We start from the raw sequence: 26,828 nt of genomic DNA, 5'->3' as shown, positions 1-26,828 counted from the left end.
AATATACAACAACAAATAATATCTGGGGGTCAAAAGAAGAGTAAGTAAGTCTAGCAGGAAGGACCACTATACCAAAAACATGCAAGACAGTATCAGTGAGAAATGATATTTAGTGAACGGTCAAGTCAAAACTCAAGAGTACATGGAGAAAAATGTATTGTTCCCATCAGAAGCCACACTGTACCGCCCTTGTTGTCATCATTTGGGATCTCCTTACCCAGGAGACAAGACGGCCGGTAAGTGATTACCGTGACCGAAATGTGATGTGAGGGCAGAACAGAAGGGTATGATAGTGGCTAATGAGAAAAGCAGTGTATTGTGATTGGAGTGGAAAAGTGAAGGGTAATTATAAAATTAGGTGAATGGGTGGAAAAAAGAAATTTTATTAATATCCCCCAAACCCTAAGATTAAAAGGCAGGTGTGGGTGCAGGTTTTAAATAATAACCGCACGTAATGGTGGTCGACATGTTTCTGCATTTCACAAGAAGAGATTTTCTAATGCATTCCTCAGGACCTAAAAAGATACACTACTGCTTTGTAAATAAGATAAATAATGAAAGATATCACCTGAACATCCAGGCGTACTCAACCGTATACTGTCAGTGCATAATGGTAAGGGATCCAACATGTAAAACAAACATACAAACAAACGGAGAAACAAATAGGACATTTAATGTTATACACATTGTTTCTGTTTGTAATCATAATGGCATTGCAATATGTCCATTCATACTTGGACATCATCTCAAGTATACACTCACCCTTGTGTGTAGGTTGAGAGGCTTCACCCCACCTGGCTGCAGCGCAGGTAAAAGGAGCACCGCTCTGAGGATAATCATATAGTATTTACAGGGCGGTTAGTTGTGTGACACTAGACAAAACAAAGTGAAAAATAGAGTGTGCTTCGAGACGGGAGGTAGTCAAGACCTTTTATAAAATCATGTGGTGACCAAGCTAGGCGAAAACGCCATAGTCTCTCACAGTCAATAGAGATGACCACACAGCGTTGATATTATGGGGCTATCGCATTATTAATGGGAGCGTGATAATGTTCTCACTGAGCGCTCAAAACGGGAGTAAAGATGAGTCGTTCTAATAATCCGCCCAACATTTGTATAATCGTGCGTTAATTTACACGGAGAACTGTTATGCATGGAAACCGCTCCGTGTAAACACTGTTTAAGAACGCACAAGTAAGTAGAAGTCAGTGCGAGACCTGCGACGCATCGTATTTGTAAAAGCGGAGTGGCCTCTAGCGGCGTGTGTTGCTCCGTATCTACACAGGACAAGTAAAAGACAAACACCGCGCACATTGGAAAGACATGTCGCGCAGCGATCACTCACCTCTCCGTCGGTGTCTCCGGGCAGTCTTCAGTACTGCTCGGGGGGGCGCCGATCGCGGAGTGAGGTAATGTTTTGTATGATTGTGACTCATCAAACAACACGTGACAGGGCAGTCACGTGACGCTTGGAAGTCTGGGAGTTGTAGTTCGCTCCCAAATTCAGCCTATAATTAGTAGAAAAAATGATCTATGGGTGCGCAGCAGTGTGTCAATATGTACATTGCTTGAGACTCACTCAATGGTGTTTAAGATCACAGCTACTATTGATTCAATAACATACTGTATGCATACAAAAGCGTGGCTGAAAGTTCGCTTTCTGATAGTTGATAGTATACGACTGCCCTGTCACGTGTTGTTTGATGAGTCACAATCATACAAAACATTACCTCACTCCGCGATCGGCGCCCCCCCGAGCAGTACTGAAGACTGCCCGGAGACACCGACGGAGAGGTGAGTGATCGCTGCGCGACATGTCTTTCCAATGTGCGCGGTGTTTGTCTTTTACTTGTCCTGTGTAGATACGGAGCAACACACGCCGCTAGAGGCCACTCCGCTTTTACAAATACGATGCGTCGCAGGTCTCGCACTGACTTCTACTTACTTGTGCGTTCTTAAACAGTGTTTACACGGAGCGGTTTCCATGCATAACAGTTCTCCGTGTAAATTAACGCACGATTATACAAATGTTGGGCGGATTATTAGAACGACTCATCTTTACTCCCGTTTTGAGCGCTCAGTGAGAACATTATCACGCTCCCATTAATAATGCGATAGCCCCATAATATCAACGCTGTGTGGTCATCTCTATTGACTGTGAGAGACTATGGCGTTTTCGCCTAGCTTGGTCACCACATGATTTTATAAAAGGTCTTGACTACCTCCCGTCTCGAAGCACACTCTATTTTTCACTTTGTTTTGTCTAGTGTCACACAACTAACCGCCCTGTAAATACTATATGATTATCCTCAGAGCGGTGCTCCTTTTACCTGCGCTGCAGCCAGGTGGGGTGAAGCCTCTCAACCTACACACAAGGGTGAGTGTATACTTGAGATGATGTCCAAGTATGAATGGACATATTGCAATGCCATTATGATTACAAACAGAAACAATGTGTATAACATTAAATGTCCTATTTGTTTCTCCGTTTGTTTGTATGTTTGTTTTACATGTTGGATCCCTTACCATTATGCACTGACAGTATACGGTTGAGTACGCCTGGATGTTCAGGTGATATCTTTCATTATTTATCTTATTTACAAAGCAGTAGTGTATCTTTTTAGGTCCTGAGGAATGCATTAGAAAATCTCTTCTTGTGAAATGCAGAAACATGTCGACCACCATTACGTGCGGTTATTATTTAAAACCTGCACCCACACCTGCCTTTTAATCTTAGGGTTTGGGGGATATTAATAAAATTTCTTTTTTCCACCCATTCACCTAATTTTATAATTACCCTTCACTTTTCCACTCCAATCACAATACACTGCTTTTCTCATTAGCCACTATCATACCCTTCTGTTCTGCCCTCACATCACATTTCGGTCACGGTAATCACTTACCGGCCGTCTTGTCTCCTGGGTAAGGAGATCCCAAATGATGACAACAAGGGCGGTACAGTGTGGCTTCTGATGGGAACAATAGATTTTTCTCCATGTACTCTTGAGTCTTGACTTGACCGTTCACTAAATATCATTTCTCACTGATACTGTCTTGCATGTTTTTGGTATAGTGGTCCTTCCTGCTAGACTTACTTACTCTTCTTTTGACCCCCAGATATTATTTGTTGTTGTATATTGAGTTTGGGGCTCATATCTGGTTGGTCGGTAAACTTGCCCTTAGACCCTCTCTAATTATTTGTTGAAGTGTTACTAGTACAGCTAAGGCTGTGGGTCTTTTTTAATACTGGTCGACTACTCGAGTCACCAACGAAATAGAGTATACTTCGAGAATTTCGTTTTTGTGGTTTGACCGCCTCACTTGTCATTTCAAACGATGGCTACCAACTGGGGTTTGGCTTTCGAAAGCGCAGAAGTACAAAATATCTTAGATGAAAATCCTAGCCTTCTAGATAATACCCCTGTTCCATCTCTAACAATAAACAATGATGACAGTTGGAATAAAGTCCTAATCCTGAAGAAGTCCCATTCCAGAACTTCTGTCCATGGCATGATCATGGCACAATATCTTCGAGGCAACTGTGCTCCCACATATAAAAGAGGACCGAACCTGAAAGACCAACTGGTCCACACACGCCCCCGCAGTAAGGAGGTGAGGCAAGTGGGTACCCTATGGGACCTTCCACCCGTGGTGGGACATCATCCGTGCAGGAGTTGTACCGTCTGTCCCCAGACAAAAAAGTCCACTGAGATTGACATCGGCACTAACCGCCCATGGACACAAAACAAGTTTACGAATTGCAACAGTAGTAACTTGATTTACTTGATCAAATGTCCATGCCAATTACAGTACGTCGGAATGACCACCAGAAAGGTACGAACACGTATCCAAGAACATAAAAGCACAGTGCGGTGCCGAAAACAAGCTACCAGACTGACTGCACATTTTCTGGAGAAGGGTCATGGTCCTGAAGAGTTCTACTGGACAGTCCTTGAGCAACCGCACATCCCTGACTCATGTGCGGATGTCAGCCGTTTTTTGTTCAAGATTGAACAAAAATGGGTATATCGTCTCAACAGCGACAAGGAGGGCCTAAATGAGCCTATACCCTGGATGTCCCTTTGATTGGTACACTGCATAAGGTCCCTCTGAGTGGTGCTCTGCATAATGTCACTACACATCGTATACTATCACCTGTCAGAAAGCGATCTATCAGCCACGCTTTAGTATGCATACAGTATGTGATTCAATCCATAGTAGCTGTGATCTTAAACACCATTGAGTGAGTTTCAAGCAATGTATATATTGACACACTGCTGCGCACCCATAGATCATTTTTCTACTAATTATAGGCTGATCTGCATAATGTCACTACACATCGTATACTATCAACTATCAGAAAGCGAACTTTCAGCCACGCTTTTGTATGCATACAGTATGTTATTGAATCAATAGTAGCTGTGATCTTAAACACCATTGAGTGAGTCTCAAGCAATGTACATATTGACACACTGCTGCGCACCCATAGATCATTTTTTCTACTAATTATAGGCTGAATTTGGGAGCGAACTACAACTCCCAGACTTCCAAGCGTCACGTGACTGCCCTGTCACGTGTTGTTTGATGAGTCACAATCATACAAAACATTACCTCACTCCGCGATCGGCGCCCCCCCGAGCAGTACTGAAGACTGCCCGGAGACACCGACGGAGAGGTGAGTGATCGCTGCGCGACATGTCTTTCCAATGTGCGCGGTGTTTGTCTTTTACTTGTCCTGTGTAGATACGGAGCAACACACGCCGCTAGAGGCCACTCCGCTTTTACAAATACGATGCGTCGCAGGTCTCGCACTGACTTCTACTTACTTGTGCGTTCTTAAACAGTGTTTACACGGAGCGGTTTCCATGCATAACAGTTCTCCGTGTAAATTAACGCACGATTATACAAATGTTGGGCGGATTATTAGAACGACTCATCTTTACTCCCGTTTTGAGCGCTCAGTGAGAACATTATCACGCTCCCATTAATAATGCGATAGCCCCATAATATCAACGCTGTGTGGTCATCTCTATTGACTGTGAGAGACTATGGCGTTTTCGCCTAGCTTGGTCACCACATGATTTTATAAAAGGTCTTGACTACCTCCCGTCTCGAAGCACACTCTATTTTTCACTTTGTTTTGTCTAGTGTCACACAACTAACCGCCCTGTAAATACTATATGATTATCCTCAGAGCGGTGCTCCTTTTACCTGCGCTGCAGCCAGGTGGGGTGAAGCCTCTCAACCTACACACAAGGGTGAGTGTATACTTGAGATGATGTCCAAGTATGAATGGACATATTGCAATGCCATTATGATTACAAACAGAAACAATGTGTATAACATTAAATGTCCTATTTGTTTCTCCGTTTGTTTGTATGTTTGTTTTACATGTTGGATCCCTTACCATTATGCACTGACAGTATACGGTTGAGTACGCCTGGATGTTCAGGTGATATCTTTCATTATTTATCTTATTTACAAAGCAGTAGTGTATCTTTTTAGATCCTGAGGAATGCATTAGAAAATCTCTTCTTGTGAAATGCAGAAACATGTCGACCACCATTACGTGCGGTTATTATTTAAAACCTGCACCCACACCTGCCTTTTAATCTTAGGGTTTGGGGGATATTAATAAAATTTCTTTTTTCCACCCATTCACCTAATTTTATAATTACCCTTCACTTTTCCACTCCAATCACAATACACTGCTTTTCTCATTAGCCACTATCATACCCTTCTGTTCTGCCCTCACATCACATTTCGGTCACGGTAATCACTTACCGGCCGTCTTGTCTCCTGGGTAAGGAGATCCCAAATGATGACAACAAGGGCGGTACAGTGTGGCTTCTGATGGGAACAATACATTTTTCTCCATGTACTCTTGAGTCTTGACTTGACCGTTCACTAAATATCATTTCTCACTGATACTGTCTTGCATGTTTTTGGTATAGTGGTCCTTCCTGCTAGACTTACTTACTCTTCTTTTGACCCCCAGATATTATTGGCCATTTAAAGGACACCAACTGTGGATTGTGATCAGATATAGTCCTTGCTAGGTACTCTGAATGTGTTGCTAATGGTGCCAGTGTTTGGGTGCACAGTACTGCGTCAATTCTAACATGTAGCTCATGAAGAGCAGAAAAGAAGGAGTAGTCTCTATCCTCAAGGTGCTGCACTCGCCACACGTCAGTTAACCCCCACCCACTCTGCCACTCCGCTCTCTTCTTTGCCATCTTTCGGACCTGGGATTCCTCTAACGGGGGATGTGACCTATCCAGCTCCACATCCGTAATTGAGTTAAAATCTCCACCTAATATCACCTGACCCGCCAGGAAATACGCTTATTTTCTAGATATGGAGTCAAAGAATCGGGGTTGGTCCACATTCGGAGCGTATATGCTACATAGTGCCATCTCTCTACCATATAGCTTCCCCGCTACCGCCACATATCTGCCTTCAGGATCCACTACAGTTTGTGTTGCCTGGAACGGGATTCCCGCCCTCACCCACACTAATGCCCCCCTGGCAAACGCTGAGTAAGTTGTGCCAAACACCTGACCCCTCCATCTTTTCTGTAGGGCGACGCATTCCTGTTTGGTAAGATGCGTCTCTTGCAACAACGCTATTTGTACCCCCCTTCTCATTAAATATGCATGTACCTTGTGAACCTTGACATGGTATGTAATCCACGCACGTTCCATGTGATACACTTTAACTCAGGTAATGTTCCCATTGCAGCTCCTCCAGTCCTCCTCCCCCACTAAGTTTTGTGTGCCCACACCAGCACTGCCAAACCCCAAACACAATGAACCCCTTAAAACTTTCCAGACCCTCCCCCCCAGAACAGGTCCCAATAACATATCATTAGTTCCCGTCCAAACTACCATACCAAAACACACACTACTATCCTGCAGTAGCCACTACAGGCTGCCTTAAGGGCAGTGGGATTGTGGTCCGATTCCGACAGGCGGTAGCTCCCGCTCCAGCCCCCCGCCCCCGTCACCCCGCAATAATAAGGCGAAATGATAAAGTTCACATTCGTTACCAGGCTTCCCAATGTCAGTATGGCATTTCGTCTCCCGTGATCTCAATCAGCTATAAGCTACCTACAGATCATCAGCCGATCTGGGCGTCACCTCCGGGCCCTTGGTACTTTCGTCGTCCGACGGTTCTGATGCAGATCGCCTCTTATCCCCTTCGGAGTCAGTCCCCTTGGTTGAGTCCTCCTGCTGCGAACCAGTGATCGCGGCTGTAGCCTCCAGTACTCCTTGCTTATCAGCTGCCATCCGCGCACGTTGCAGTTCTTTTTGTAGTTTATTTTTCTTGCGGAGACGCTGTGATTGGCGCATCAGATGTGGTTTGGGCATTAAACTATCCCCCATAGTCCTACGGTCCGTGCCTGCCCTGTACTTTTCAAGCCACTAGCAAGCGTCATCCGGTGTCTGGAAGAACTGCGTCGACCCATCCATTATTACCCTCAGTTTAGCAGGGAACAGCAAAGAGTACTGTATGCCTTCTTCCCTAAGCTCTTTCTTAACAGATAGGTATGATGCCCTACGCCTTTGTAACTCCTGGGTGTAATCCGGGAATATCGTTACAGCACTATTGTCCACTTGAAAAGGACCAGCAGAGCGTGCATTTTGGATAAGGAGATCTCTATCTTTGTAATGGAGGACTCTAGCCACCACCGGGCGAGGAGGGCGGCCCGGCGCAGGTGGTTTGGCCGGGACCCTATGTGCTCTTCCGAGTGTAAAGAAGGGTGATAGACCCGTTGGGGCCACTGTAGTTTTAAACCAATTCTCCAGATATGCAACCATATCCGTCCCCTCAATCCGCTGCAGCAAACCCACCACTCAGACGTTGTTGCGCCGGTTGCGGCTTTCCGTGTCCTCTGCCCTCCTTTCCAGGGACTCCAGCCGCCTCAGTGCATCATCCAGTTTATGTCTTACTGTGACGACCGCTGGTTTTAGGTCTTGAAGAAGGAGTTCAGATTCTTTGACCCTATCCGCCAATTTCGAATGATCTGCTCTCAGTAGCCCCAGCTGCCTGCTGCCTGTGCCTGTGCCTGTGGTATCGTTGAGCTGCGCTCTCTGCTCTGCGCCTGAATAACTGCTGCCTGCCTTACGATTTAACGCTGTGCCTCTCGTAAACATTGATCGATTATTTTTTGCTGTCCTAGTCTGTATCGCTCAATTGTTTAGCTTAGACCTTCATTATTATTTCTTTTGCTCGATTCCCACAGCTTATCCCCACTTTGTGCCCCATCCTGTTGCGGTTTCACTTTTGCTGCCATTTGGTTGTTGTTGTGCCTCGGAGCCCGTCCTCTCCACCCCGCTCCCGCCTCCCAGCTGCTCCTCCCTCCCACAGACTGCTTAGGCTTGCCCCTTCCCCAGAAGCGCTGTGACCATCCTGACGCTCTCAGTAGCGGTCGCTCCCCACGCTCCCTGCTGCCCTGTGATATCGCTGAGCTGTGCTCCTTGCCTCACGCCTTGAATAACTGCTGCCTGCTGCCTGTGCCTGTGGTATCGTTGAGCTGCGCTCTCTGCTCTGCGCCTGAATAACTGCTGCCTGCCTTACGTTTTAGCGCTGTGCCTCTCGTAAACATTGATCAATTATTTTTTGCTGTCCTAGTCTGTATCGCTCGATTGTTCAGCTTAGACCTTCATTATTATTTCTTCTGCTCGATTCCCACAGCGTATCCCCACTTTGTGCCCCATCCTGTTGCGGTTTCACTTTTGCTGCCATTTGATTGTTGTTGTGCCTCGGAGCCCGTCCTCTCCACCCCGCTTCCGCCTACCAGCTGCTCCTTCCTCGCCCCTCCCCCTCCACTTTCCACTTATGACAGATGCCTTTGCGCGCAGCGTCCACGCGCAGCGATCGCGCTCCATGCGCTCCGAAGGTGCGCCAAAGGTAAGCCCGTCTACGCCCGTCCGCGCCTGGACCGCGACCAGGGCCAGTCCCCCTGGTCCTCGCAAATCCCACTCAACCCGCATAGCATATGATGCCGAATCCCTTTCAGCCCTCAACCCCGGCCGCCCACCCTACTGCTACCAAGCCGCCCCATGACACACCCATGGACCCTTCACCTGCCACTCCTGCAAGTTCGACTGCATCAGGACCCACACCAAATCCTCAAACTCCACACAGGGCTCCGTCACTAACCAACTAAAGTGCATCCTGCTCAATACCCGCTCGGTCCACAGACACGCCATTGAACTCTGGAACCTACTCGACACTACATCGCCGGATGTTGCCTTCCTTACAGAAACCTGGATGAACGCCTCATCAGCTCCCGACATCGCCATAGCCATCCCGGATGGCTACAAGATCATCCGAAAGGACCGCACCAACCAAACAGGAGGAGGAATCGCCATTGTCCACAGGAACACCATCCAAATCACGAACACTTCCGACGACTACCTCACAAACGCCGAACATTTTCATTTCCAGATCCACACCGACCCTAAGACCACACTCAGAGGCACCCTTATCTACAGACCACCAGGACCCCGCACACAATTCAGCAATGACATCACTGACTTCATCAGCCCACATGCCCTCCCCTCCGAGGACTACATTCTACTGGGAGACCTCAACTACCACCTTGAAAAGAAAAACGACTCCAACACCACCACCCTTCTGGACAACCTGGCCAACCTCGGACTCGAGCAACTTGTCAATACCCCCACCCACTATGCCAGACACACGCTCGACCCAATCTTTACCTCCAGCAAGCACATCTCCTTCAATCACACCACAGCTCTCCACTGGATGGACCACAGCTGCGTTCACTTCAACTTCAAAAAGACCATGACCCACAACCCCCCACAACCTATTCCCCGAAGAAACTGGAACAAAATTACTGCCGACCAGCTCTTCACATCGCTACACCAAAACCCTCCTGCCAAATCATCGGACCCAAACCAAGCAGCCACCAACCTCACACAATGCATCACCCACAGCGCAAACGAACTAGCACCCTTGAAGAATCATCAAATCAAGCATGGTAACAAAAAATCCCCCTGGTTCAACGATGACCTTAAGAAATCCAAGAAGTTATGTCGTACCCTCGAGAAAGCCTGGAGAAAAAACCCTACCACTGACAACCTGACCACCTTCAAGAACGCTACCCGCAAACACCACCAACTGATCCGATCCACCAAGAAATCAGCATTCAAGGATCGAATTGACAATAACGCCCACAACAGCAAGGAACTATTCAACGTCGTCAAAGATTTCACCAGGCCCACCGCCGGCACCAACGACATCACTCCCTCCCAAGACCTCTGCGATTCCCTAGCCTCTTTCTTCTACAACAAAATCGCCGACATACATAACAGCTTTGAAAACCAGACCGGAGACCAGTCCACTGCACCCACCCCCGAACCAACACCCCCCTCGAACAACCTCTGCACCTGGAACCCAATCACCACTGAAGACACCATCCGTCTGATGAACTCCATCCACTCAGGATCGCCAACCGACCCATGTCCCCACCACATTTTCAACAAAGCAGACTCCATCATGGCACCCCATCTCCGAGACGTCATCAACTGCTCCCTCAACTCCGCTACCTTCCCGGAAAGCTGGAAACATACCGAACTCAGCGCCCTCCTAAAGAAACCCACAGCAGAAGCTACTGAACTTAAGAACTACCGCCCCATATCGCTACTCCCATTCCCTGCCAAGGTTATAGAGAAAGCCGTCAACAATCAGCTCGCTGCCTTCCTCGAAGCCAACAAATCCCTCGACCCCTCACAATCCGGCTTCCGAGCCAAACACAGCACCAAAACCGCCCTCATCGCAGCAACAGACGACATCCGAACTCTACTGGACAACGGAGAAACAGCTGCCCTCATCCTACTTGACCTCTCTGCAGCCTTCGACACAGTCTGTCATGGCACCCTCATACAACGCCTCAGCAACGACGGAATACAAGGAAAAGCATTGGACTGGATCATCTCGTTCCTTGCCGGAAGAACCCAGAGAATCCGCCTCCCCCCTTTTAGATCTGAGGCCGCGAAGTCATCTGCTGCGTTCCACAAGGATCATCACTCAGTCCCACCCTCTTCAACATATACATGAGTCCCCTCGCATCCATCGCACGCCAACACAACCTCAACATCATCTCCTACGCAGAGGATACCCAGCTGATCCTCTCCCTCACCAAAGACCCAAACACCGCCAAAACCAACTTACATGAAGGAATGAAAGAAGTCGGCGAGTGGATGAAGAACAGCCAGCTAAAACTGAACTCGGACAAAACGGAAGTCCTCATCTTAGGATCATCCCCCTCCGCCTGGGACGACTCATGGTGGCCACCGGCACTGGGAACCGCACCTATACCTACGGACCACGCACGCAACCTGGGCTTCATCCTGGACTCCTCCCTCTCAATGACCAGACAAGTCAATTCCGTCTCATCCTCATGCTTCAACATCCTACGCATGCTCAAAAAAATCTTCCGATGGATCCCCACCGAAACAAGAAAGACGGTCACCCACGCACTGGTCACTAGCCGACTGGATTACGGAAACACCCTTTACGCCGGAACCACAGCCAAACTACAGAAAAAACTCCAACGCATCCAAAACGCCTCAGTTGCTTTCTGAAGGAGAGGTGGTCCTGTACAAGGCGGAGGTGGGTGACTGAAGCCGCTCCCTCCAATTAGGGTGCTGTTCTAACAGCACGAGAGCAGCACCAGGATCAGGATTGATGCCCGCACTGCAGCATCCGGTTGAGAAGAGGACCTGTTGAGAAGAGGTCCACAACGGAGGACATCAGAGGACTTCGGTTCATGTACATTTCTTTTTTTAATTAAAAATGAAATAAAAGCTGTCTCAAGTATGCCACTGATGGCCCACCAACCTAACGGTCTTGTGAAGTAAGACTTTTCATTATACTTACAGGAAGCCAATTGGTTGTTTTTTGTTGAATCTGGTAATTGCAAAAAGCTTATTATGATCGGTCTAAGTACATAACTAGTTAATTGTTACCACTCTCGTTGGAAAATAACTAGCATGCTGAAACATATACATACCACCGGAATTACATGAGTAACACCATCACCACTGTCAATCACCACGCCTGTTAATGTGCGTTGGCCAACTTGCCGGGAAGTCCAAGATGCTGCTAAAGCCAAAACAGCCTAAGGAGACAAACGAAAAATGTGATGTCTTACATTTGCCAGTAATACGATATATATATTCATGTGCTGCATGACCTTGTTTTGTCTCAGAGACAAACAGGGTTAGCACAGCAAAAACACACGTGGTTTCAGGTGTTATGTCACCGCACTGTGAAGCCCATCAGATGTGGTGTTCCCCAAATATTAAAGACAGAATGTAGTGGTATGGAATATTGAGGACAACATATCGAAACTGAATTATCGAAAGGTAAGTATACATTTCCTAACCCTTACTCCACATACATGAACCTTGACAAAATACATATCTTCAAGGTGCGAGGATGTGGAGTTAGTAATAGTGAATATACTCTACCTCTATACTCACTTAACCTTTGATATTTTGGACATTTAGCATTTGTCTACAATATTCTTATATCACAATATGTCTATGTTCGATATTCAGTAGTACAACCTCTTTAAATATTTAAGGAACGTGGTCATTACGCGCGGTAAATCATTTTAACTAAATTGAGCCATTTGAATAAAATGTTATGGGAAGAGCTACTGACACACTAAACGAAAATTTTAACATATTTCAGAATTATGGCAAATTACTTGGATTAAATATAATAATAAAAGTGGCTGTCAGCATAACCTCAAGGTACAACATCCTGAGGCACCCAAACCTTATGGACCTTCTAGTGATTGCTGACTTTAAGAAACATTTACATAGCTAAAAAAGGGAAATATTAATTCTGTGGAGAATTAAAATGTGTGGGCTATACTTCGAAACGAGGATGAAACACACACACAGGTAAATTAGTGGATTTGAGTTTCAATTGATGGCAAACACCTACAGAGACTGTCAATTCCGAATGAGGTAGAACAAGATTATGGTCACTGCACTAATATTGAAACAACATGTTTAGACTTTAGTGATCACACAGCCTTATCTTGGCAACTTCAACTGGGAAGGAAGACACAAACCCTTGATGACCAGAGTATTAATACCGTATATTGAGAGGAAGAATAGAATTGTCCGCAAATGGGGTAAGATCAATACGGAGAAACCTATCTGATTAATTATAGCCAATAAACAAAAGGAGGTAATGTGCTGTCTAGACCCTGGTATAGAGGCAAGTAGTGCAGTGACAGCATGTGAGATCTTAGTGGGGGAAGTAAGCACTAAGTTGACCTGGTCAGTGCCTCCCGATACTACCTCAACAGACAGCTGGTTTGATGCAGCTTGCATGATTACATTAAAAAATGTACATTCAGCCCTTAGGACCGACCCTAGAGATAATGACTGTGGGCCATATGTAGGAAGCCAAATTGCGATTGCAAACGATGAAATTCGCAGAATTTCAGCATTTGCGTTTGCAATTTGGGCAGTGTGCTATGTAGCAGACAAAAACCCATTTGCAAAAAAAGGAATCACAAAATTTGCGATTCCCTATTTTGCTAATGCATTTAAGGAATCCCAAATTGCGATTCCTTAAATGCGATGTAGGAAGCACCCAAGTTGTGTGCGATTGTGGCTTAAGGAATCGCACATTACCACCAACTTCAGGTTGGTGGTAATTTGCGATTTCTTTTTGCATTTTTCAAAGTGCCATGTGGCGCACACACATATGCCCTTAGCGCAAGTCTGTGCACCACATGTGCACACATGCTTATTTCAGGGGTGCAACAGGGTGTCCTATTGACCTGCAACCTTGAAATTGCATTCTAAATTTGCGATTCTCTAATTTTGAATCACAAATTGAGAATGTCTTCCCATTCATTCCTATGGGCCTTCTAGCCCATAGGAATGAATAGGAAGGTATTCCTAATTTGCGAATCTCAATTCGCGATTCGCAAATAAGGAATATGTAGGATTCGCAAAATATTTTGCAAATCCTACCTACATTGCGTTTTGCAATTCTCTGATTGCGATTCCCTAAAAATCACAATTTGAGAATCGCAAAAACCGTTTTACCTACATATGGCCCCTAGTTAGGAACTCACAATATCAAGATAAAGAAGTACGGAGACTAAACTTAAAACTCTAAAGGAGGGGGCATGGGATTACCTGCGTCAGGCAGTGATCTAAAAAACTCTAGGGAATTCTGGTCTGGAATCAATACTCCATTCCTGAAAGATGGTACAGATCCTACCTTAGACACCCATGTGGATGAAGACACATGGGTGGCCCACTTCTGTAACATATTTGGATTGCCACCTTAGGCTAGGGAACCTCCATTGATTGATAGAACGTTAGAGCTAAAAGGTAATATTGCCTTTGAAATGTCTGAGGTTAGACATGGGCTAGTGCAGTGCAGTTCTGATAAGGCCCCGGTCCAGATGGGGCACCCATAGAGTCCTTTTTGGAAAATTCAAACCTTTAGAAACCATTATTGATCAGTGTTTTTAAAGCTATTGCTTAGGTGGGGCTGCCAGACTCCTGCAAAACTACAATGATAATCCCCATTTACAAAAAAAGGATAAGTTGTTGCCAAAAAACTACAGACCAATATCCCTTTTTAGAGGGGACAGCTAAATTGATGGGTTGTTTATCATTGAATAGATTAGGAGTGGGCAAGGAGAGGAATATCTTAATACCTGCATAGTACGGTTTTAAGAAGGAGAGAGGTACACTGGATCAATGCCTAAATTTGAGCTTGATAACAGAAAAAAACACGCTGATCAAAAAAGGCAAAGTCTATACAGCTTTTACGGATTTATCAGCAGCCATTGACGGAGTCTCCCATTCCTAGCTGTGGAGAGTTACATAAGAGATGGGCGTAGAAGAAACAATGATAACTTTAATCCGACAACTGTACTCTCAAACTACAGCTTGTGTCCGGTATGGAAATCACGGGAATGTATGCTGCAGCTCCACATTAAAGTGGAGGAAGGCAAGGGTGCGTTCTTGTGCCCTTCCTGTTCTCAATTTACAGAAATGATGTTGAAGCAGCCCTATTAGGAACAACTCTAGACGTTCCCAAAGTGGACTCAGCACGTGTCCCAATACTCCTCTAAGCAGATGATGCAGTGCTAATAGCCCAGACCATGTTGGCACTGCAGAAACTCATAGATGAGTATGCAAAATTTATGAAAAACCTTGACCTTCAGGTTAATGAAGAAAAATCCTTCATATTAGTAACAGGGCAGTGGCTGAAGAAACTCTCATTCTTGCATATAGATAGCCGCAAATTGGAATTGACGGAAACCTTTTCCTATCTAGGGGTCTTGTTTGACAGAATGCACACATGGGATCACAGGATAGCCAATAAAGGTCTTCTACTGGCAAAAAAAGCATTGCGACCTTATTTACCTTCATTAAAAAGCTTGGAGCCAAACCGCTCAAGGCAATTAAAAAGATCTACATGGCCAAAGCCATCTCTATAGCCACATACCGGGAAGGTGTGTGGGGCATGGCGGATGTAGTTGCTCTCCAAAGTATTGAGGATATTTTCCTCAAGAAACTGGTAGGTAGCCCTCCCCAGAGGCTGCTCAAACTTTAATTGTCATACTGAGTTGGATGTACCGTATATAACAGATTTTCTGCGCTTAGCCCTAATATTAATGTGGCACTCAGTGTGGAGAAGGGAGACTGTAAACCTGGCCTGGCGCATTATGAGCGAGTGCCTAAACCTTGGAGAAGCGCACAAGTTTACATGGCTACAATATGTAAAAAATACTCTGAGGTCTATCGGTTTGCAGGTTCTGTTTGACATCCTGGCTAACTGCTTAACAATCTCTAAAGTGAGAATAAGAAGGGTATTTTTATGAAAGATAGAGAGAGAGAGAGAGAGAGAGAGAGAGAGAGAGAGAGAGAGAGAGAGAGGAGGGAGAGAGAGAGAGAGAGAGAGAGAGAGAGAGAAAGAGAGAGAATAGAAAATAATTGTAACAAACCTATGGTAAAATTATGAATAGGACATATTACAACACAACCTTTTACAACACATGCCTTTACAATACAGTTTTTACATTGCAACATCCATTACAGCGCATGATTTTACAACACATGCCATCACAACACATTTTTAGAAACTACACTTACAATGCATTCCATTACAACGCATACCATAACAACATATACCATTACAACGCATAACACTTTTATGGCAACAGTAGTGTAAGTGTTGGATAGTGTAGGGGAATAAATTACTATTCCCACTCCAGTGACTGCAACAGTAGGGTAAGTGTTGAATAGTTCAGGGGTAAAAATTACTATTTCCCATTACTTACCATATAATGCATGTAATGGCATGAGTTGTAGTGGCATGCGTTGTAATCGCATGGATTGTAGTGCCATGCGCTGTAATGGCATAAAATGTAAAGGATGTTGCGTTGTAATGACTGCGCTGTAAAGGTAGTACGTTGTAATGACTGCGTTGTAATGGTTGTTTCCCTAAAATTATATATGATGGTCCCTACAATTACATTCGATGTAAATTCATACTAAACATTTGTGTCAAATCCACGACATCGATTTATTCTAGTAAAGTTCTGACTAAATCACATTCCGATTATGATGGGCCATCCCAGGGGCGTCTATTCTATTCAAGCCATGCCGGCCTGCCAGTGTGATGGATCATCTTTCCAAACAGACTTGCATATCATCTTTTTTTGAAAATTTGATTTGGCCCAGAGGAAAAGAAAAATTCCACCGCTTTGAGACTTCACTCCTAACTGACAGAGTGAGCAGTTCTCAGCTATTCCTGTGCAACCATCCCCCGAGGATATGAGGTTCAGATCCCTGTCATAACCGTCCACCAATGTCAAATCAACGTAGGCTGCTCTGGCTACAGTGACGATAGACGCAAAGGTAACAATGCTACCATAGTGTACATCACTTTCCATTACAAAATAGGCTTCTTTGCAGACGTGGGTCTTGGTGAGAAGGAATTTCCACTCCTAATACAACATGCCCAGTGGGCAGTGCTTAATTTGTAAAAAAAATAAATGTTGGGTCCTCATCAGGAGGCCACGGCAGTTTGCACCACACATTGCCTCTGTAATTACACAACTACTAACCATCACCCTGAAGTGTGACAATTCAGACTGTTCGAGTCCGCCAAAGCTTTAATAATGGCTTGGGTGGTAGGTATCAGATTTAACAAACAACTGTTCCTCTGCTCATTTTTAAGTGACACAAACATCTCCACCATGTGGCAGCTGGCCTAAGTGCAGGTTCTGGCAATTAAGTGCCGGTGCCGAACACTGGAAATCACCGGCTCAAATGAAGCACTGCCAGTGGGCCATATAAAGGCATTGTTCACCACCCCGGCTTCAGACATTTGATGCAGAAGGTACAAAGGCAAAATTGTCCCCCAATGTACTATTAAGAAAATCTGGTTGTCGGTAATAATCGTGCATTTTGGATGGACATCGACATTGTTTGGTCAAATGATTATGCTACTTACTGTAATCAGGCGAATTATCTATCAAGTATACTTTACATTTTAACACTCATATCATATATGGCTACATTATAACCTGTATCTGGACTTTATTTATTTACCTGTACTGCAATGTAAAGCCCTGGTATGTTGAATGATTCAAACATGATTTCTGCAAGGTACTCCCTGTTTTCAGGAGTATTCAATGGAGGCTCGGTCTGCAGAGAGAAATACAGTCGCATGTTATCACAAACACTTACAAATAGTTCAGAAATGACATGTACGATGCTATAACAAGCAAGGATCTTGGGCATTAATCAATGGTAGACTTGTATTGTATGTCATTCAAACTGTTATAGCCATAAGTTAGCATCTTGTAATCATTCGGGCCAGAATATTTTTTTGTAGTCTAAACAACCTTTAGTAACACAGCCTACGTAAGTACAGAACAATACAACATTAATATTCTTGGTGCTAACCGTTTTAATGCGTGTGTATCTCATGAATAGAAAACAGACTACAATGCAGAAATGTTGTGACAACGAAACGAACTCTGAATCTCTGTGTCTATACTATTCACCATTAAGATCCTAGTAGACTTCCGTTGAGCATTCCAATGGAGTGGATAGCAGCACAACCAGGGGCGCTTGCATACCACCTCTACGTAATTGAGGGATAACTAGGTTATGAGTAGAGAAAAATTGGATTTCCACCGGCAAATAGGACAATTGTTTCAAGCATAAAACTTCTTTACTTCTTTGTTACTGTAGAGATAGATGGAGACAGAGACAGACAGAGACAGATAGAGACAAAGACATACAGAGGCATACATATATAGACATAGAGAGACAGACAGAAACAGATTGAGATAGAGACAGGCAGAGACAGTAGATCGAGATAGACAGAGACAGAGATAGATAGATAGATAGATAGATAGATAGATAGATAGATAGATAGATAGATAGATAGATAGATATGGAGAGATAGATAGATAGATAGATAGATAGATAGATAGATAGATAGATAGATAGATAGATAGATAGATAGATAGATATGGAGAGATAGATAGAAGAGAGCAAGAGAGAATGATAGCGAGAGAGAGAGAGAAAGAGATATAGAGCGAGATAGAGAGAGATAGCAAGAGAGATAGATAGAGAGAGAGCGAGAGAGAGAGATAGAGGGAGATAGAGAGAGAGAGAGAGAGAGAGAGAGAGAAAGAGAGACAGAGAGAGAGAGAGAGCGAGAGAGAGAGAGAAAGAGAGAGTGACGCTACCCAAAACAGAGTACTGATAGTGTGAGTTGATGAATGGCCATTACAGATTGTATGTGCATATGGGCCAGTACATAATTTGCAAAAAAATGAATAAAATACAAAATAAATGCCAGAGCCTTGGTCAGGAGGCCACTGCTACTTGCACCACACATTGCCCCTACCAGCGCTGCGAATGATAGCACCCACACAACTACTAACCATCACACGGTTACAACAAGTGTCACAGTTCAGACTATTCCAGACCCCTAAATCTACAACAATGGCCTGGGTGGCAGGTATTAGTCATTTTTTATGTATATTGAAATAATAAACAGCAGTTGTTGTGTTCTTCTCTAAATCAAGCAAACAACACAACCATGTCGAAGATTGTTATAAGTGCCGATGTTGACAATCAAGTACTCGAGAAACCATCGGCTCAAATTAAGCACTGATATGGGCAGATTTTTCAAAACGTAAAATCAAATGCATCGTTTAACATTTTGCAATATCGAAGATATGACATCCAAAACACTGTTCTTGTTTTGTTTTAGGCTTGAATTCCAGCCAAAATGGTTGCAATATTCATCTTTAAAAACTTCAACACTTACAGCAATTTCAACACAAGATATGTCAAGGAGTCTCTAAGTATTCAAGCCAAAAGCAATCAACTTGACTCCAAACTCAGCAGTGAAGAGTGGGAGGCAGTGCTGTAACTGGGCCAGACTTACATTTCATAGAATTTTAATGGCAGATAATTGCAGAGAAAATGACTACTCCTATAACATCCTTGAAATCTGAAGTTATATTTTTTTATATGTGCCGCCAGGGTATATATTTCATTGGAAAGGTTTTATTAGCAGAGAATCTTTCTCCTTTCTGGCCGGAAACCGTGCATACGAGGCACACTGCTCATTAATCTCTAATTAAATCAGTTTCGAATTTTTGGGCTTCCTTACATTCCTGATTCAAAATGCTTGAGTTGTATACAGCTTTACAACAGCTGAGATCCGAAAATAATGAAAGAGTTCAGACTGGAACAGACGACGTCCAGATATTTTTTGTGGTAGCCTTTTTGTACAGTAACAACCGAAGCTCAATGGCATTGCATCTCAATGTGGAGAAATATTGAAGTCCTATTAGTCTGAAATAGTCATCTTGGTTTACTTTCTTAATCTATTTGTCCGGTGTGTGTGTGTGGGGGGGGGGGGGGGGGGGCTGGATGTGTGCATGTGTGTGTGTGTGTCAGTATAATATTAATGTGAGTGTAACCTGTAGCGATACCTAATCCGTTTATTTTATAAGACCTTCCTTCTATATATATATATACATATATGTTCAGCCCACATTTTATTTTTGTAATATTGGGCGCCTTTTCTAGTTGTTAGAAAAACAATTAAAAGTAATTATACACAACTAAATTAAATCAGATCACGCAGGAGTGTCTGCGACTGAAAACAAAACACTATTGCCCACATGCATCAAGGTAAATTGCATTCGCAAACGGTGCGAATCGCAAAATTCGGCTGTTTGCGAATGCAATTTCCTTTTTTGAGATGCATCATGTTTTTTTATTTTTTTGCTATTTAAGGAATCGCAATTATGTTGTGATTTCTTAAATTGCGATTGCATTTAAGAAATCGCAATTTGTGATTTCTTAAATACAATGCATGAATATTTTTTTTTTGCGAACTCGCAAATAGGAAGAGGTAAATTACCATGAAGTTAAACTTCATGGTAATTTGCTAAAACTTTCAAAAATGCACAAAAGGGCATTTTTGATAGTTTCATTTTACACACACACATGCCCTTGGGGCATGTGTGTGTGAAAAATGTTCTTAAAGTTAAATTTCAGAGGTGCACCCTTGAAATAGCATTCTCATTTTGCGATTCCTTAATTGCGAATCGCAAAATGAGAATGCCTTCCCATTCATTCCTATGGTCCTCTAGGCCCATAGGAATCAATGGGAAGGGATTCCATAATTGCGATTCGCAAGTTGTGAATCGCAATTATGGAAAATTAAGGGATCGCAAAAAATATTGCGATTTCTTAATGCATAGCATTTTGCGATTTCTTAATTGCGATTCCTTAATTTTCGCAATTAAGAAATCGCAAAATGTAACACTGATGCATGTGGCCGTATGAGTTACATTTATATTCTTAAAAATTAACCCAGAATACCAACCAAAGATGACTGAACTGGAATTTAGTTGCAGTTGAGCATTGTTTTATGTTGGGTTCCACCATTTCCACTGACTTTTGCCACACTGAATAGTGGTTGGTGCCAAGATACATATGAATGAATGCGATGAAGACTGTAACGCATGATCACTTTGATTTGTTTCAATTCTCAATTATTTTTCAGTAGTTTTGTAGAGCGGTCAGTATGCACCCAATCCAGAAACATTTTTGTGCTCCTAAGTAACACACAGCAAAAAACAAGCATTTCCAATGCAATCGGTCTCGCCTTTGGGACCTTATATGTATTTAGCTATGCAGCACATTAGCCTGGGTGCTGAAACATCTACTGTTCATTAACATGGAGGGAAAGTAAGCACCAAACTGCGTGACACACCACGTATGTAAACACACAGAGAGCAATATTGCCTTTCAGAGGGCAATGGTATAGTCCAAAGCTTTGTTTTTAATTTAAAATCAGGGCCTTCGGTGGTCATATCACTGAAAATACAAGATTTGAAAAAAATATTATTGTCTACGGGTGCTCGTGGAGTACAATGTCTATGGACTGTAATCGAGAGAATGCTAAAGTGATTATGGTATTGTACTGACCTCTGCTGGTCGTTTTCTATCAAGAAAGTTAAATAGAGGGAGTTGACAGAAAAATTAAAAAAAGAAAGTCCTTCAAGAAAGCGATTCCGGTATTTTACTGACCTCTGCTGGTCGTTTTCTATCAAGACAGTTAAATAGAGGCAGTTGAACAGAAAAAAAGTCCGTAAGTGGAAGCAGACAAGTCCTAGGGCTGATCTCCAGAGCCCAAAAAGTACATACACGTATAAGTATATATTAAAGTATATACAAGAGGTCTTGAATGCTCGACCTAAAAACGATGACATGCGATAGTGTAATCAACATCATGATTATAACAGAATTGGGAGTTGTTGAATTTAGGGTTGAGGCAGTAAAGTGGGTGCTTGGGAGGTGATGCAGACCGGTTTTCAGAGTGGGAGTGCTGGGTATTAGTATCAGCTAATTAAAACAGGAGGGGGGTGAAAAGTCCCAATGTCGCTTAAGATGCAAGCGAAGTACATCAGCCAAAATCCTTTAGTAGGAGAGTGTGAGGGAAAGGATTCACCCAACTTAGGGGCATATTATCAAGCCTGTGCGCTAAAATTATCGCCGCTTTATCGGCCGAAAACGGCCGATAAAGCGGCGATAATGGGCTTGATAATATGCTCTATGGAATTCCAATCGAAGCACATGTTAGATGTGAAGACATCTAACATGGGCTTCGATTGGAATTCCACAGAGCATATTATCAAGCCCATTATCGCCGCTTTATCGGCCGTTTTCGGCCGATAAAGCGGCGATAATTTTAGGGCACAGGCTTGATAATATGCCCCTTATTTCTTTGGAAATTGAACCCAGTGCTATATTTTGAAACATATCAGTACTATATGGTTAGAAGTGGCATGGTAGTGCATGGTCATGAAAAGTATAACGCATTGTTATGTTATCTTATATAGCGCACGGCTGCCCCAGCAAAGGGGCGTCCCGGCGCTTTTACTCACACAGACAACACCCAAGGCCTGAAGAACAGGGGCAAAACAGTAGGCTGATAACAGAACTATTGCAGTGGAAACAGATACGTCTTTATCGCTCTCCTGAAGTCCATCAGGCTATCCATGCCTCGAATCTCTAGAGGAAGAGATTTCCATAGTTTTGCCGCTAAATAGCGGAAAGAGCGGCCCCCGGCTCGGGCGCGCTTTACACGGGGCACTGTAACTAAATTGTCAGTGGAAAAGAAACCCTGGTGCTAATAACTTACCAAGAATGACCTGTGGACACTTGTTTTAGAATCTCCTATGCGGAGTCATGTTTTTGTTGCTTTTCACAACTTACTTTAGCCTGTTTTAAAGACAGTTCCCATCGAAAGCTCGTAAATGCATCCTATAATTTTACATTTTGTCAGAGTGTCTCAAATGCATTATTCTTTGAAAACTCTTTACATTCCATTGGAAACATTTTGTGACCATTGGAAACCATTGATGCAGTGTGTAGTTAAATACCAACATGGAGTTTACTTTGCCAGAAGTAATACCGTCACATCAAACAGTAAGCACTGTGCATTGGAATATTTGCCATTGGAATCTGGGGTGTAATGCAGGCCCTCTTGTGGTGCTAGGGAGGCACTTTAACCACTCCCAAAACCTTCAGGGGTCCTCATTTGAGCTCAAAGCCAATATATATCTGTAAGATATCTGAGACTCAGGAGCCCCTTGTCACATTCCATTCACGGGGGAAGGGAGACATCATTTAGCGTTACGCCACTGATTGCAATAGCGTGTCATGGGACGAGATTAATCAAATGACTGGGAAGCACCATGCCACCAGATTACTCAATCAGACAATGTGGCCGCAGAATACTGTCTTTTAGCACTGAATCCTAATCACAGTTATCTGTAGAAATGATTATTACTCTATTTGCCACCCTTGTCCCCTGAAGAAACTTAGAGTAATCTCTAAAATTCATGTTTTATGTGAGGATGTCCAATAGTGATAAAATTCAGTAAGATCACATTACCTCCACCTTGCTCGTCCTCGACCCAGTCAGAACAAAGGAGGTATATTCCACTAACAGGAAACAAAACAGAAAAAGCTTTTAAGCTCCACCCACCTTCCTGCCAGGGGCTGTAAGAACATAGCCAGCAAAAAGCACTTCCTGTTTTGTTTCCTGTCGGTGGACATGACGGGAGATGCCAGGTATTTGCTGGGCACTTACTTTGTTGCTGGACGCTCTTCAGTTTCCTCCTTTGCTGGGCTCTGGGGGTGGTGTTGGGTCTTTGAGGCAGCAGCTGGTGTCGGGACGCTTGGCCTCCTGGACTCCATGATTACTTCCGGGTGCCTGACTTGCTGGGCTTGTCGGTATAGGTGCTCTACCTCCCGCTATTTTTTGCTGGGCGTGCAGCGGTGAATATTTTGCTGTGTCCCCCTGCCACGTAGCTGTGGTTAGGCTTGGGGGGGGATTGTTGCCTGCATTTATAACTGGAGTGTTTGGCTCCCGCTGCTCGTTGCTGCTGGTCTGCTAGGGCGTTGGCGCGGAGTACACAGCTTCCTTTTCTGCAGCGGGGCCGTCCACTGCACTTCCCTGTTGTTTCTTCTTGTATGGTGCTGTGGTCCTCTGTGTGGATGCTGATTTTCACCCATGATCCGTTCTAAGTTTCATTCTTCTCAGGAGTTGATCCTTCCTACTTTCTATCCTTCTCCTTCTTCTCCTGCTGATCGATTGTTGCACACTCTTTTTTTAAAAAAATATTTTTATTTGAAAGATGACAGACAAATTCACTGCTACTCATACAGTACACAATGCAAGTTACATTTAGCATCACATTAGGAATCAAGTTCAGTTAGACCCACATATTACACGGTGTGCTCCCCATCTCTGTTCCTTCGCAGCTCCAATTCCACCATAGGCGATACACAGATGTCCCCCTTATACAAGTACCATTTGTACATTTCTTGTCCCACTTCTTCGGGCATCCCTTGTAATAAACACTTCTTTCTCAGCTATCATGCACCTATCTAGCTCCCTCTGCAAAACCGCCACTGCAGGTGGTCGTCCTCCACCACATCCCCTAACAATTTCCCTCTTAAATAATGTGAAACCTAACATTACAAACTGTTGTTCTACCTCCGTATGATCAGTCGCTTCCCATATGTTGAGCAGGCCCAGTCGTGGCGTCAAAGTAAGCGGCTTCCCCAGCGCGGAATGCATATGGGACATAATTCTGTCCCAAAGGCTCTGTACCATCGGTCATTCCCATATTATGTGGTAAAATGTGGCTGACTGCCTGCAGCCCCTTAGACAAAGATCGTCTGGCCTAGACCCAATCCTCGCAAGAGTGATCCCAGTCAGATATGAACGGTGGAAAATACGAAGTTGGATAAGGCGGAATCTAAGCGTGATGGCAGCCTCTCTGGGAGACATTAACGCCTGCCTCCAATCCTCTTCCTCAATTGTCCCTACGTCCCCCTCCCACTTCTCTTTAAGATTCCCGAAGTCAGGCACATTATTACTAAGTTTCCTATAAGTGAGGGAGGTCGCCTTCGTGTGCAGCTGCCCGTCCAACAGACGGTCCTCCAGAGGGGACGACTTCGGAATATCCACATAGCTAGGGAACGCCGTCATCAAAGCATGCCGTACTTGTAGATAGCGAAAAACCTCTCTAGGCGCCAACTGGTATGCCTTCTGGAGCTCCTCAAACCGAAGGATTTTACCTTTCTTGATCAAGTCACCAACCGTCGAGATACCAATCATATCCCATTTATCGAATCCCGGGTATTGACAAAGCATACCTAGCTTCTGGGAATACCACAGCGGTGTAATTTTGGTAAGTCTGCCCGTCCAACCCAGACGAGAATTGGCTAATTTCCAGACCTGCAGCGTGTGTTGAGTGGGACCTACAAAGTGTGTTCTCCTAGTACTAGAGTAGAGTGCCCCAAGGTATCCAGATCTATCCATCTGATATCTATCCAAAGCACATGCCGGATCATCCAGCTGGGCATATAGCCACCTATTCACAGTCACCAGTTGCGAGGCCCAGTAATACAGCCGTATGTCGGGTAACGCAATGCCCCCATCATACCATCCCTTCATCAATTTCTGTAGCGCAATCCTTGGGGACTTCCCATCCCACAGTAACGTACGCACCTCACCTTCCACTGCCATAAAATAGGCTTCTGGAACTCTATATGGACAATTCTGCAGAATATAGAGAAACCGCGGAAGGGAGATTGTTGCACACTCTTGATGTTAAGCATGCTTTGACCATGTATGTGGACGGTTGGTGGATTTTCACACTTCTGATTCCCTGTTTGTGCCATTTGGGAAGGCTGGTCTTGGGAAGGCAGCTTCCTGGCTTACGTTGGGTTGTTGGATCAAGTCTATAATTTCCTTGGTCAATCAGGATTCTGGTTTGCCAAGTCCTTCTAGAGTTCAGGCCCGGTCTACGAGGGGTGTCTCTGCTTCCTGGGCCGCTTTTCATGGTGTGCCTCTGGATTAGATTTGTCGGGCTGGGACTTGGGCTTCGGATTCTACTTTTGTCAAGCGTTACCATTTGAATTATGCCTTGGATGACCGTATGAATTTTGATTGTGGTGTTTTCGTGCTGCGGGTCCTGTTGCTTCCACTTGATTCTTGTGTGTTATTAAACTTTTCACTTTGGTGTGCTTCACACCTGTGTGTTGTCTGCATTGTTCTTGCTGGGGGGCCAAAGTCCTTCCTGTGTTGTTGCTTTGGTATGCCTCCTTTGCTATGACTGGGTCGAGGACGAGGGACATGGAGGTAATGCTCTGATTACTTTCCAGTAATCCTCATTACTCTTAGTCCTCCTCGTCCTCGACCCAGTCATACTTCCCACCCACCCTCCCTGGTTCAGGCCTTTGTGCTTGGTATGTCAGGAAGTGCTTCCTGTTTTGTTTCCTGTCAGTAGAATATACCTCCTTTGTCATGACTAGGTCGAGGACGAGTAGTACTAGGAGTAATGAGGATTACGGGTAAGTAATCAGAGCATTACCGCACAGGAAAGACTCTCTGTCAACACCAGCAAATATCTGATACTAGCTCTGTGCCAATACATAAGGAAAAACTTGCAGAAACAAGGTGACCCCCTTAAAAAAATTGTGTGGTAATACCAACGTTACAGCAGATTTACTGTGCATGTTTAATGAACGCCAATGAGGCACCTAAAATCTGGGTTACAAATGTCTAAACTTGCTCAGACACTTTTAGTTTTTTAGAAAAGCCTGTACTCCCTCAAGCTGTGCTCTTAATAATAGCCATTCTCACTAAGGGCTTAGTCCTTTATTCATTTATTTTTTGAA

At 44.2% G+C, this 26,828-nt stretch overlaps 1 protein-coding gene across 3 annotated transcripts in view; it reads right to left on the bottom strand.

The window, feature by feature from the left end:
• LOC147666710 (actin-related protein 3B-like) overlaps positions 1-26,828 on the bottom strand; it is a 605,074-nt gene that overhangs the window by 246,788 nt on the left and 331,458 nt on the right. The window contains exons 1-3 of one of the 3 annotated variants that reach the window (XM_086948944.1): positions 23,728-23,814; positions 17,640-17,735; positions 12,044-12,151 (exon numbers count right to left, since the gene is read on the bottom strand). In XM_086948944.1, the coding sequence (XP_086805070.1) occupies positions 12,044-12,151; positions 17,640-17,684 (153 nt within the window). In that variant the 5' untranslated portion in view covers positions 17,685-17,735; positions 23,728-23,814. Of the gene's footprint in view, positions 1-12,043; positions 12,152-17,639; positions 17,736-23,529; positions 23,575-23,727; positions 23,815-26,828 lie in introns of those variants that run through there. The other 2 variants (XM_086948943.1, XM_086948942.1) reach the window with 2 other exon arrangements.

Source organism: Lissotriton vulgaris, unplaced genomic scaffold (genome assembly GCF_964263255.1).
Source record: "Lissotriton vulgaris unplaced genomic scaffold, aLisVul1.2 SCAFFOLD_485, whole genome shotgun sequence".
Taxonomy (NCBI): Eukaryota; Metazoa; Chordata; class Amphibia; order Caudata; family Salamandridae; genus Lissotriton; species Lissotriton vulgaris.
The sequence above is the reverse complement of the archived record's forward strand: the minus strand, read 5'-3'. Positions and strand labels throughout refer to the sequence as shown.